At 39.6% G+C, this 13,784-nt stretch overlaps 1 protein-coding gene across 1 annotated transcript; it reads left to right on the top strand.

Moving 5' to 3' along the window:
• Positions 1 to 8,369: 8,369 nt before the first annotated feature.
• Positions 8,370 to 13,112, top strand: LOC114179805 (protein NRT1/ PTR FAMILY 4.6-like). The gene is made up of 5 exons (XM_028066267.1): positions 8,370 to 8,455; positions 8,551 to 8,659; positions 8,749 to 8,966; positions 11,476 to 11,907; positions 12,000 to 13,112. Exons 1-5 carry the CDS (start codon positions 8,453 to 8,455, stop codon positions 12,954 to 12,956), a joined length of 1,719 nt encoding a protein of 572 aa, XP_027922068.1. The 5' UTR covers positions 8,370 to 8,452; the 3' UTR covers positions 12,957 to 13,112.
• The last annotated feature ends 672 nt before the right edge of the window (positions 13,113 to 13,784 follow it).

Raw genomic sequence — 13,784 nt, 5'->3', positions numbered from 1 at the left:
TGGAATTACGTCCCGACCACTAAAGCGTAGCCCCGGAGGTCTCACCTAGAGACCCCAAGGAATTACACGCTGACACGGACCAACATTCATAAAACAGCAGTAGGAGAACATCAAAATCATGTTTACAAGTCCATACCAATCCCTGAGATTTATTCCTCATACGCATCACATTTTGAATCCATACATCTGATCATCACCATCCCATGAGTCTAGGGCCTCATCTCATGTTAATACCATGTTCCTTTAGTTCCAAAACGCTCACACATCTCACATGCCAAGTTCCCACAACACCCATCATTCATCATTTATGAATCATGACACGCATACATAATAATCCATCGTATATATAGGCATATACACCTCCGTGAGAGGGGGAAGAGTTGACGGCTGGATCTGTGAGAATGAGAGGGTGGAAGCGTTAGGGCAACTACGGACCAGCTTTATCCCTTGGGCCAGCTCTTTGGCCCATCAGATTTTGGGGCAGCCCCTTTTACTAAGGGTTATAAAATAATAGGGTCTTACATTCTCCCCAACAACAAAATTTTCGACCTCGAAAATAAAGACTCACCAGGTAAACAGATGTGGATGTGATTTTATCATGTCCTTCTCTAACTCCCAAGTCGAGTCACCCGTCCTCCGATCCCAGATGACCTTAACAAGACTAACGGTCTTTCCACGACGTTCTTCAACCTTGCTATCCTCAAGAGCGATGGGTGGTACTTCCACTGTGAGATCTTCCCTGATCTGTATATCCTCAGCTTCCAACATGTGGGCCGGATAAAATACATACTTCCTGAGTTGTGACACATGAAACACTGGATGAAGGTTCGCCAACTGTGGGGGTAAAGCTATCTCGTAGGCCACCGGTCTGATCCTCCTCGTGATCTGATACGGGCCAAGGAATTTAGGCGAAAGCTTCCTTGAGCGGAGAGCCCTCCCCACGCCCGTGGTTCGGGTCACCCTCAAGAATACCTGATTTCCCGCTGCAAACTTCAAAGGCCTCCTCCTACGATCTGCATAGGCCTTTTGCCTACTCTGAGAAGCTTGCATCCTGTCTCTCACCATCCTCACCTTCTCGGTGGTCTGCTCTAACAACTCGGGTCCAACCAACACCGCCTCTCCATCCTAATACCAGCAAAGAGGAGTCCTACACCTCCTACCATAAAGAGCCTCGTATGGTGCCATGCCAATGCTTGCATGAAAACTGTTGTTGTAGGTAAACTCAATCAAAGGCAGTACCTCATCCCAAGCTCCCAAGTGGTCCAGTATGCATGTCCTTAACAAATCCTCTAATGATTGGATCGTTCTCTCAGACTGACCATCGGTCTGAGGGTGATAAGCTGAACTCATGGTGAGCTTGCTACCCATAGCACTCTGTAACGTCTGCCAAAACCGGGATGTGAACCGCGGGTCTCGGTCGAAAACTATGGTCGAGGGCACCCCATGAAGTCTTACTATCTCTTTAATGTACAACTGGGCCAGCTTGGCCATAAACATTCTCAAGTTCATCGCCAAGAAGTGTGCGCTCTTGGTCAGTCGATCTACTATCACCCAGATGGTGTCATGTCCCCTAAAAGTCCGTGGAAGATGAGTCACAAAGTCCATGGAGATGCTGTCCCATTTCCACACTGGTATCTCTAAAGGCTGTAGGATTCCCCCGGGTCTCTGGTGCTCCACTTTCGCCTTCTAACAAGTTAGATAGGCGGATACAAACTATGCCACAACCTTCTTCATCCCTTGCCACCAGAAAGTTTCCTTGAGGTCCTGGTACATCTTAGTCATGCCAGGATGCAAGCTAAGACGACTCTTGTGTCTTTCCTCAAGGATCAACTTTCTCACCTCAACATCATCAGGTATACATACTCTGCCTCGAAACCTCAGTATGCCATCAGCACTCACGACAAAGTCTCTAGCTTCCTCTGATCCAAGCTGTTCCCTAACCCTGTTCAGACCGGCATCCAACAACTGCCTCTCTTTGATCGAGTCCAAGAAGTCACTAGATATAGTAAGGGTACTACACCTAATGGACTCGGGCCCCAACTCCACCTGTAGCCTCATGTCTCTGAATTTCTCTAGTAGTTCCACTTCCTTAATCATAAGGTGTGTAGTGTGCACTGTCTTCCTACTCAAGGCGTCTGCCACTACATTCGCCTTCCCTAGGTGGTATAAGAGCTCGAAGTCATAGTCCTTCCGGAACTCCATCCACCTCCTCTGCCTCATGTTAAGCTCCTTCTGGTCAAACAAGTACTTGAGGCTCTTATGATCGCTGAACACTCGGAACTGAGCACCATAAAGATAGTGCCTCCAGATTTTCAAGGCAAAAACTATAGCTGCCAGCTCCAAGTCATTAGTGGGATAGTTATGCTCATGCACCTTAAGTTGTCTCGAAGCATATGCCACTGTCTTCTTTTCTTGCATCAAGACACAACCCAGCCCGAGATGAGACGCGTCGCAGAAGACTTCAAACGGTTTCTCCACATCCGGAATTACCAATATAGGAGCACTCATCAATCTCCTTTTTAGTTCCTGAAAGCTCTCCTCACACTTGTCCGTCTAAGTGAAAGGTTGGTCCTTCCGGGTAAGCAAAGTCAGAGGCACTACTATCTTGGAGAATCCCTCTATGAATCTCTTATAGTAGCCCGCTAACCCCACAAAGCTCCTAATCTCTGTGGCCGACTTAGGGCTTTCCCACTTTACTACTGCCTCGACCTTTGCCGGGTCCACTGCAATCCCTTGGGCGGATATCACATGCCCCAAAAACTGAACCTCATCCATCCAGAACTCACACTTGAACAACTTGGCATACAACTGCTTCTCTCTCAAAACACCAAGCACCAACCTCAGGTGTTCTGCATGCTCCTCCTGAGTCCTGGAATAGATAAGGATGTCGTCTATGAAGACTACGACAAACTTATCTAGGAAAGGTCGGAAGATCCTGTTCATGTAGTCCATGAACACCGTCGGAGCGTTGGTCACACCAAACGGCATAACCACATACTCATAGTGGCCATACCTGGACCTGAATGCCGTCTTCTGCACATCATCAGCCTTCACTAAAATCTGATGATAACCCGATCGCAGATCTATCTTCGAGAACATCGATGACCCATGCAACTGATCCATCAAGTCACCGATTCTCGGGAGCGGATACTTGTTCTTGATCGTCATCTTGTTCAGTTGCCTGTAGTCCACACACAGACGTGAACTCCCATCTTTCTTCTTTACCAGCAACACTAGTGCTCCCCAAGGCGAAGTGCTGGGTCGGATGAACTGTTTCTCCATAAGCTCTTCTATCTGTTTCTTGAGTTCAACTAACTCTGCCGGAGCCATGCGGTAGGGAGCCATCGATACTGGGCCTGTCCCCGGCACTAGATCGATAGAGAACTCCACTTCTCTATTGGGAGGCAATCCTGGTACCTCCTCCGGGAATACATCCCCAAAATCCTGGACAATCGGTATCACTGACGTTGCCTCTCCTCTCTCCACCTCCATATGTGTGAAGATCATGTAGCACTGCGCGCCGTCATGTAGTTCCTTCATAACACCCTGAGAAGACACCAACTCAGGCTCCTCTACGTCGGGAAAAAGCAACTTCTTCTCTCGACAATCTATCAGAATGCGATTGGCAGATAGCCAATCCATCCCTAAGATCACCTCTAACTCCTGCAGAGGCAGGCATATTAGATTCACCCTGTACCTGCGTCCCTCTACCTCCACAGGGCACCTAGCACATAAGGACGATGTCCTGACCAAACCCGACGCCAGAGTAGACACCGCAAGCTCACACTACAGCTCGTGCACTAGCAGACCCAACCGTTCCACACAAGCAAATGACACAAAAGAGTGTGTCGCTCCAGAATCATACAGCACACAAAATCTCATCCCAGAAATCACACAATAACCCATAACAAGGTTACCTGAACCTGCAGCCTCAGCTCCGGTCATGGCATAAACTCTGCCCATCGCCTAAGGCCTGTTGCCTCTGTCCCTCCCTTGATGCTGATAGGGTGTCTGAACTAGAGGGCGTGTCGCTGCCCTGGCAAGGTTGGGACAGTCTTTCCCAAAGTGGCCTCCCTTGCCACAGTTGTTGCATCTACAGTAACCCTCCATATGTGGACAAGCGTACCTCGGGTGGGGTCCTCCACATGTGTAACACCGAACTCGGCCCTGCTGAGGAGAAAAGCTCCTAGACCCTTGAGGTTGATGGTAGGGCCTATCATACGGTCTCCTCCGCTCCTCATGCCTGGGCTTGGACCCAGATGGTCCACCGATCCTCTGAGGCGGCTGTGGCTGCTGTGGGCGCTGACCTTCTACCTCGCGCTTCATCTTCTCCATCACTCTGGCCTTCTCTACCAGAGCGGTAAAATCCTTGATGGACAAGGCAGCCACCATCAAACGGATATCACCGCGAAGACCGTTCTCGAACTTACGGCATCTCCATTCCTCATCAAGCGGTAGGGTATAAAAGCGGCTGAGGTGTTTAAACCTCTCAGCATACTCCGTCACGGTCTTCCCTCCCTGCGTCAACTTGAGGAACTCCACCTCCTTGGCGTACCGGATGCTGTCTGGGAAGTACTCTGAGAGGAATCTCTCCCTGAAAGCCTCCCATGTCATTGGCTCATCCCTCTCCTCCAGGATGGATCTAGTACTGCTCCACCAATGCTCCGCCTCCCCCATGAGCATGTACACGGAGAACGCCAACCTGTTTTCCGTAGGGCACATCTTCGCATCATAAATGTGCTCCAGGTCCTTCAGCCATTGGTCTGCGGCGTCAGGACTAGTCTTCCCGTCAAACTTCGCCGGCCGTCAAATTTCGCTGGGTGGTGCTTCAGAAAATCCTCTAGGCTCCACTCCCTGACTGCAGGTCGTGGTTCAGGGCCAAACACAGGGGCAACCGCCCTGTTCTCCTCCAGCTGGCGGAGGGCCTCCATGTGCTGCCGATGAGCATCCTCAGCAGCTACTCTCGCAGCCTCCATCTGCTGCATCACTGCTTGCTGCTGCTCAAGCGACGCCGCCTGTCGCTGCATGAATGCCTCATGCTGCTGCATCATCGCAGCACTCTGCTGTGCCATGGCTGCTACCATCGCCTCTATGGCTCTAGCGATATCGGGTGCGTCCCCTTGGGACGATTGAGAAGCTCGGTGAGGAGGTGCCATAGTCCACTAGCACACAAAAAATCACTTGGTTAGGCTTGATAAAGACAAGAATTTTAACTAAGCACTCAGAGACACACAGAGAAAACTAAGCGGATAACCTAACTCCACAGACCTAAGGAATGACCGCTCTGATACCATAAATGTAACACCCCATTTAATTAAGTACGTGAAATTAAAGGAATGTCACAATAAAGATAACATAAAAACGCGGTCTGGGATCAACTCCATACAACCCATGGCACACCACGATGCCCAAAAGTAACTAGAGGACAAGTTAACCAGAGTGCATAAAACTAAGGACGAACAGATACATGGGTCGCAACCCTAAATGAACTCATGCAGAAATAACCACTAGTCCACACGAACTATGCAGCAGAATCTCCACTTCCTTGCTGACTTCTGGAACCTCGCCCATCTGCTCCCATCAATGAAATTGATGATCATCACAAGAAAGAAGAACCACATACAGACAATCATACAATACACATGGTAAGTTACAGCCAATAACATAATCATCATATAGTCAATCATATTTCATCATCCAATATCCATATAACAACCAAGCATGTTATGACTCTTCATTCAATACACTACGACTCGACTCGACTCATCTGGATACGTATAACTTGGTCAGATTCAGCGGATGCTTGCACTTGTGGTGGATACCCCTGCTCGACCCTGAGCTGCTCATCTTCGAGCTATGTGTTACAAGTGTTACGATCAATCAAATCTCCCTCACCACAAGGTTAGCCCTTAATGAATTTCAGGCCTCCTACTACTCTCACCATAGGAGTCAGTCCGCTCTAAGTGAGACTAACTGGCCCCTTAGAGTGTTAGGATGCAGTCCTTACCTTGAATCATTACCTAGTTATACAGATGGGGCACCACCATGGACACCCACTAACTGGGGCCATGGAATTACGTCCCGACCACTGAAGCGTAGCCCCGAAGGTCTCACCTAGAGACCCTAAGGAATTACACGCTGACACAGACCAACATTCATAAAACAGCAGTAGGAGAACATCAAAATCATGTTTACAAGTCCATACCAATCCCTGAGATTTATTCCTCATACGCATCACATTTTGAATCCATACATCTGATCATCACCATCCCATGAGTCTAGGGCCTCATCTCATGTCAATACCATGTTCCTTTAGTTCCAAAATGCTCATACATCTCACATGCCAAGTTCCCACAACACTCATCATTCATCATTTATGAATCATGACACGCATACATAACAATCCATCGTATATATAGGCACATACACCTCGACATACAAGCATACCCAAGCAATTTCCACTCATACCATCACATAATAGTACAATAGAATACAATTCAGCCACCAAAAGACGTAAAAACCCCAAATTGATCGCATCCTCGCTCAGACCGTCGCTCAAGCTGAGGAGTCTCGCCCTGCACCTCGCTTAGGCTGAGGGGTCTCGCTCAGGCGAGACAGTCTCGCTCAGGCGAGTTCCCCCTCCGCCTAGGCGAGGGCACAAGATCAGGAGCATGAGCAACGCAGGCTCTCGCTTAGGCGAGACCCCTCTCGCCTGGGCGAGTTGCCTGCTCGCTTAAAAACAAACCCTGGTCGCCTGAGCGACCACTCGCGCAGAAAGCTCTGGGCGAGCCTTTGCACATCTCGCCTGAGCGAGTCAAGCTCGCCTGGGCGAGACTATCAGTGTCTGCCACTGTTCGCACCTGCACAACGCATACACACACCCAACAGAGATTTCCAGGCAGTTCAAACACCCATAACAGAACACAATCTCAAGCAATCCACAAACCACAACGATGCAGACAGAATACACCACACGAAGAGGGTCTAGCTTCCCTTACCTAGAAGGGAAATAAGGGCTTCGGTAGCCAAGCGTGCGAACATAACAACCCAAAGAACGAACAGAGGAGCTGAAAGGATACTGAAACAGAAGTACGAGATGGGTTACTGGGAAGCCCTAACTGAAAGAAACGAGAAGGAACAACGGAGACGAGTATTGCTAGCAACAGTACTTACGTGGAGTGGAGAACAACTTCGAGCTAGCTTGAAGATGGCAGAAAACCTAACCCTAGCAAAGCTCTCCGTGATAGGGGGAAGAGTTGACGGCTGGATCTGTGAGAATGAGAGGGTGGAAACGTTAGGGCAACTACGGACCAGCTTTATCCCTTGGACCAGCTCTTTGGCCCATCAGATTTTGGGGCAGCCCCTTTTACTAAGGGTTATAAAATAATAGAGTCTTACATAGATGCATATGTTTTCACTCATTAAAATAATAAAAATAATATTAAAATAATAAATGAAAATTGGTAATAAAAAAATTATCTCCGTTTTCGTCATTTAAGTTTTAATTTACTATAATAAATTAAATAATTACTATAATATTATTAAAATACAAATAAAAAATATTGTTTTTGCTACATTAATTAAATGTACTACACATTTTTTACTTATTTACTTTTTCTTAATTTAATCAATTCCACTCTCTCTTTTTCTTCCTCATTACTTACCCTTGTCATTCTCATTGCAATCCAAACAAATCCGGCACGTAGATTCACCTGGAGAGCATTCTTACTAGAAAGTTTTCATAAATAATACTAGTGTAACCTTTAGTTAAATGGATGAGAATTATGTTTTTGAATTACATCCTATTTAGCATTTTTGGCATTAGATTCAGTCCACTTGTACTACGATGTTAATTGTTAATGTAAACTTTAATTCATCTACCGCGTTTAACTTTTTAAAGATAAAGATATGATTATTAACAAAGTTTTTGACAAACTTTCCTATTTAAATAAAAAAAATATTATTTTATTATTTTATTTTAATTAAAAAATAAAAAATTAATCTATTTTAATTTTATTTTTAGAAACTTTGTTAAGTTTGTAAAGAAAAATTATCAAAAGATAATTTTCCATTAATAAAACATCAATTATTATAGTCTTGAATTTTATCACCCACGTCACAATAAAACCAAAATCTAATAAAAAGATGACCCTCAGAGATCAACCCCAACTGAATAGAAATAGAGACAATAAAAAAAAGTTATATATAAATTAAAAAGAATAATTAAAGAACAAGAATTTCCCACAAATGTGTAAAGGTAGTAAACGATATGAAAAAACACCATTCTTGGAAGTGCAGTACAAGTGTGTTGCCAGCTATTAAGTGTGTTGCCATTGGAGCTATAAGTGTGTGCCATTGCAGAGCTTTCATTCACTGCAAATCCAATAACTTCTTCTCCCCTATCTCTCTCTCTCACAAATTCAAACCTCAAAGGAAGAAAGAGAAAAGAATCATGGTGGCTCTCTGCTTCTCTTTCACTCTTCTGTTTCTCTCTTCTTCTTTTTTTCATTTTAGTTTATAATTTACAGTTTCTTTCCACTTCATGAACAGGAAGTAGAACAAAACGAAGGAACCAAATGGGAAGGGTATGTAAACTGGAGGAACAAACCTGCTCTCAGGGGCCGTCACGGTGGCATGCTTGCAGTGTCCTTCGTTTTGGGTTTGTCTCTGAGACTTTTCTGATTCATGATATGAATCACAGAACATAGTTGCCCTAATTTGAAAAAGTGTGTGTTTGTGTTTGTGCAGTGGCGGAGATACTTGAGACTCTTGCATTTGTGGCGAATGCGAGCAATTTGGTGTTGTACCTGATTAAGTGCATGCACATGTCTCCTTCAAGATCTGCAAACATTGTCACAAATTTCATTGGAACGGCATTCCTCCTTGCCCTCCTTGGTGGTTTCTGCTCTGATGCTTTCTTCTCCACTTATCAAACCTTCCTCATTAGTGCAGTTTTTGAACTCCTGGTATGCACCATCTCCACTATTACCATAGTTTTCAAACTTTTATTCGCTTTCTTTTTGCAGAATTCATTAGTTTTTGAGACATTTCAAAAACAAAAATTTCTCCATCTTTCCCTTTTTACTTGCTTTCTTTTTTTCTGGATTGGCTGGGTAGTAACAAACTTCCTCATTTGTCTGTCTTCACATTCCCACCACCAATATCCGTTTCCCTTATTCTATATGATTTGAAAAGTAAATATAATATTTATTGTATGAGTTATTTTCTAAATATATATATAATAATAAATTTTCTTAATAAAATATTTATAAGATTCTAGTTACTTTGTTTCATTTGGGAAGAAAACATGTAGGACAGAATGGATCTGAGTTTGTTTCTGACATTTCTAAATAAAAAGTTTATTTTCTCACGGTTTTTTTTTAATATATTCAAGGAGTATTGAATAGTATTCTCATTTTTATTTATTACAATTTTACATATTTCAGAAATGTCAATGGATTTTAATGGTGTTATTAATGATTATTTGAGTTATGCATTCATTAATGATGATTATATATTCATTTATTATATTTATGAGCTCTATTTTCATATAGTAATCGTTACTAAACATTTGAGGAATGTTAATGACTGTAGTGATATTATTAATTATTGCAATATTTAACTTCCTGTATTTATTAAATGTTCATGTATTTTCAAATTTTATGATAACATTAATATTTTTTTATCATTTATATTTCTACTCTTTCAAATCATATTTATTTACTTTATTTATTATGATGTAAAAATGAAAAAGATAGTAAAATAAAATTGATCATATTTCTATATTTTTTTCAAAATAAATTAAACGATATATAAAAGAAATAGATGAAATATTAATTTATTTATTATGTTCGTGAATTTCACTCTGTTATAAGAAATATAATGTTTAATGAAAAAAAATGGTCATTTACAAAGTGATGCATGCTAATAAGAAAACGATTATATTTCCAAAGTCTATACATAATCAATATCTATAGTCTAAACATTTAGAAGTAAATGAATAATTATAAGGAGGAAGAATATAATAATGTATTTATAAAACTCAAAATATTAATTACATTTCTTATTACTATGTCAAAATCTTATATTGTAGAGTAATTTTAAAGAACAAATTGTCATACTAATTATGAAAAAAAAAACTAAAAGTATCGATTTGTAATTTGTGTTTAATTTTATCATTTTTAATAGAATATCGTATATTTGTTTTAGTGTAATAAATAGTGTTCAAATTATTAATTTTTTATTATTAGCTAATGTCGTGTACTTGTTATAAATATAACAAAAATTACTATAATACATTTTTATGATAAATTATTTTTTTTAATAGTAAATAAATATTTATTAATTTTTTTAATATATCTTTTGAGGATTTTAAAAATAAAACTTTATGAAAATATATAAAAATATTTATATTATTTTCATATTTACCCATTAATTGCCTTGTTTTCTTGGTTAATAATAATAATAATAATAATAATAATAATAATAATGTTATACTCATGTGTTTTTAATTTATTTAATATAAATTTGGTATGTTCAATTATTATAAATATTTATCCATCAAATAAATTTAATACATTATTTGAACTTACAAAAAATGACAAGAATCTTAGGCATCTCCATAGGAACAGTTATGCCAAGGGTTATAAATTTAACATCTAAATTCTATAACTCCTATGAATTTTATAAGATCTTTTCACTACACTATAGTTTATTATTAGTAGGACAAAATTTAAAATTTTGTATTTTAAATAATACTATATGTCATGAAAATTTTCTTTTTAATTAAATTTCAAGTTGTCATACATTTTTTATATTTTTAATAATAGAGTGTTTGTTAAATCTTTTATATTTTTCAATTGGGTGTCCGTAGTCTTTATATGTATATTAAGAACAAATTAACATGGTATGGCAACATATTGTTAATATATAATAAGTTAATTATTTCAATTTTCTCATAAAAAAATATTTAATTTTATTTGATATTTTTATTAATTTTTATTTTATTAAAGTGGTAATCAATACATTTTTAACTAAAATGTGAAAAATCAGTGCTAATTTATATTATTGTGTATTTTAAAACAAAAATGAAGGTGAGTCTTATTTAATTTAGGTATGATTATTGATTTAGTATTCTAATTTTTTCCTTTAGTGATTTTGGTTTCTTTATTATTTATTTATTTATTTATTTATTTTTAAATAATTGGAAGAGCAAATTAAATTTTTAAATATAATTAAGAAAATAAAATAAATCAAACAAAAAAAATTAGATAAATAAATCATTAATTATACCTTTAATTTAGCCAGAAGATTTAAGGAGAAGAAGAAAATAAATTTTTCCTCTTGGTATAAAATTTCAATTAACTCGATGAAGATAGAAAAACGGGTTGTTATGTAGCGGATAAAGTTGCAGTTTTCTTATACATTAGATAATAGTAGTTCATCGGGAAGGTGTGGTGCAATTTGTGTGTGCAGGGATTGATTTTGCTAACTGTGCAAGCTCATGAACGTTCACTGATGCCAGCAGCATGTGAGGCAGGCACCCCATGCCATGAAGTGAGTGGTGGAAAAGCAGCGATGCTATTTGCGGGGCTTTATTTGGTGGCTCTCGGAGTTGGAGGAATCAAGGGGTCATTACCTGCACATGGTGCTGAGCAATTTGATGAGTCTACCCCATCTGGAAGAAAGCAAAGATCGACCTTCTTCAACTACTTCGTCTTCTGCTTGTCTTTTGGGGGTCTTCTTGCTTCTACTTTTGTAGTGTGGCTTGCAGACAACAAAGGTTGGGAATGGGGTTTTGGAATCTCTACCCTAAGCATTTTTGTTTCTATCCCTGTCTTCTTGGCAGGCTCTCCTACTTATAGGAACAAGATCCCTTCTGGTAGTCCCCTTGCAACCTTTTTCAAGGTACTATAATGTTCTTATTAATTATTAATGTTTTTTCCTTTTTTCCAAGTAATGTTCAGTAATTATCTTAAGACCTAATCATGGATAAGCAGGTATTAGTTGCTGCTACACTTAATAGTTGCTTCAGCAGAAACTCTCACACTGCAGTGGTGATTACGACTTCATCAAGTCCTTGTAATCTACTACCACGTAATGAAAACAAGGAGAGTGAAGCCCTAACAAATACCCTCAAATTTCTCAATAGAGCTGTTGAAAGGAACCCAAAGTATTCATCAATGCAATGCACAGTGGAACAAGTGGAGGATGTGAAGATAGTGTTGAAAGCACTACCCATATTTTTTTGCACCATTATGCTAAACTGTTGTCTGGCTCAACTAAACACTTTCTCGGTTGAACAAGCTGCAACTATGAACACCAAACTTGGTTCTTTAAAGGTGCCACCGGCCTCGTTATCAGTTTTCCCAGTGCTCTTCATCATGGTTCTGGCACCAGTTTACGACCTAATCATCGCCCCTTTTGCTAGAAAATTGACCAAAACTGAGATGGGAATCAGTCACCTCCAAAGAATTGGATTTGGATTAGTCCTCTCTATAATTTCCATGGCAGTGGCAGCAGTTGTTGAAGTAAAGAGGAAAAGGGTGGCAATAAACTCAGGACTTGTGGATGATGCAACTAAACCACTACCCATCTCATTCATATGGGTTGCTCTTCAATACTTGTTCCTTGGTTCTGCTGATCTTTTCACCTTTGCTGGGTTGCTGGAATTTTTCTTCACAGAGACATCAATCAGGATGAGATCTTTGGCCACATCACTCGCTTTTGCCTCTTTGGCTGTGGGATACTACTTAAGTTCAGCAATCGTGTCAATAGTAAACAGTGTCACTGGTGCCATCTCACACAAACCATGGTTATCTGGTGCCAACCTTAACCACTATCACCTTGACAGGTTTTATTGGCTTCTGTGCGTGCTATGCGTGCTGAACTTCTTCCATTACCTGTTTTGGGCCTTCAGATACAAATATCGAGGGATAGGAACCGCAACCGAATGAAGAAAACGAAGGATAGCATTTCAAATTGTTTATGTGTAAGACCATGGATCAAAATCTTCTCAAACCAGTTCTTTAGCTTTAATTAGCACTAGCCTGCAAACGAGTAGAAATCAAAAAGGAAGGAGGAGAAGGATTATTATGTATTAATAAAGATATTTAAATAACTTGTATGAATTTTTAATTTTAAACTGGTTTTCAATACTTGTACGATTGGTGTTTATTTTGTGTGTTTATTAAAAGATATGTTGAGGTTAAGAAAAGATATAATAAATATTTTTTAAGTTTATAATTAAGTTTTGAATAGAATCAACTGAACAATGATTTATAGATTTAAAAAATTAATATGCACGTAAAAATATAAATAGTAAACTTTGTAAAAGTACAAAAGATAAACCATTGTAAAAATATATAGTAGTGTAGACTCGTTAAAAATATGTAGTAGTAAACTTTCTAAAAATATAAAGGGTATGAAAAAATATGTAGGGTTGACTCGCTAAAAATATAAATAAATGTATGAATAGATTAAGAAAGATAAAATGGAGAAATATTGTAGTGCTTTTGTATTGCAGATGTTGTGTTTACATAATTTCTATAATAAAGTCATCATTGAATATAATAAAATATAAATATAGGTAATAATTGATAATGATGGCTGCACATGAGAAATAATACACGGACATAATATCAGGAATATTGGAATAATATTATTAACATAATATCTCTGATATTTATTCTAATAATTAGAATCGTAACTTTCTCTAACTCTCTCTTTTAAACTGAGGTGACTCAGTCATCCCAATATTGTCTCTCAAAATGTTGAACCTTGTG

This window comes from Vigna unguiculata, chromosome 3 (genome assembly GCF_004118075.2).
Source record: "Vigna unguiculata cultivar IT97K-499-35 chromosome 3, ASM411807v1, whole genome shotgun sequence".
NCBI lineage: Eukaryota > Viridiplantae > Streptophyta > Magnoliopsida > Fabales > Fabaceae > Vigna > Vigna unguiculata.
This window is presented reverse-complemented; position numbering and strand designations above follow the sequence as displayed.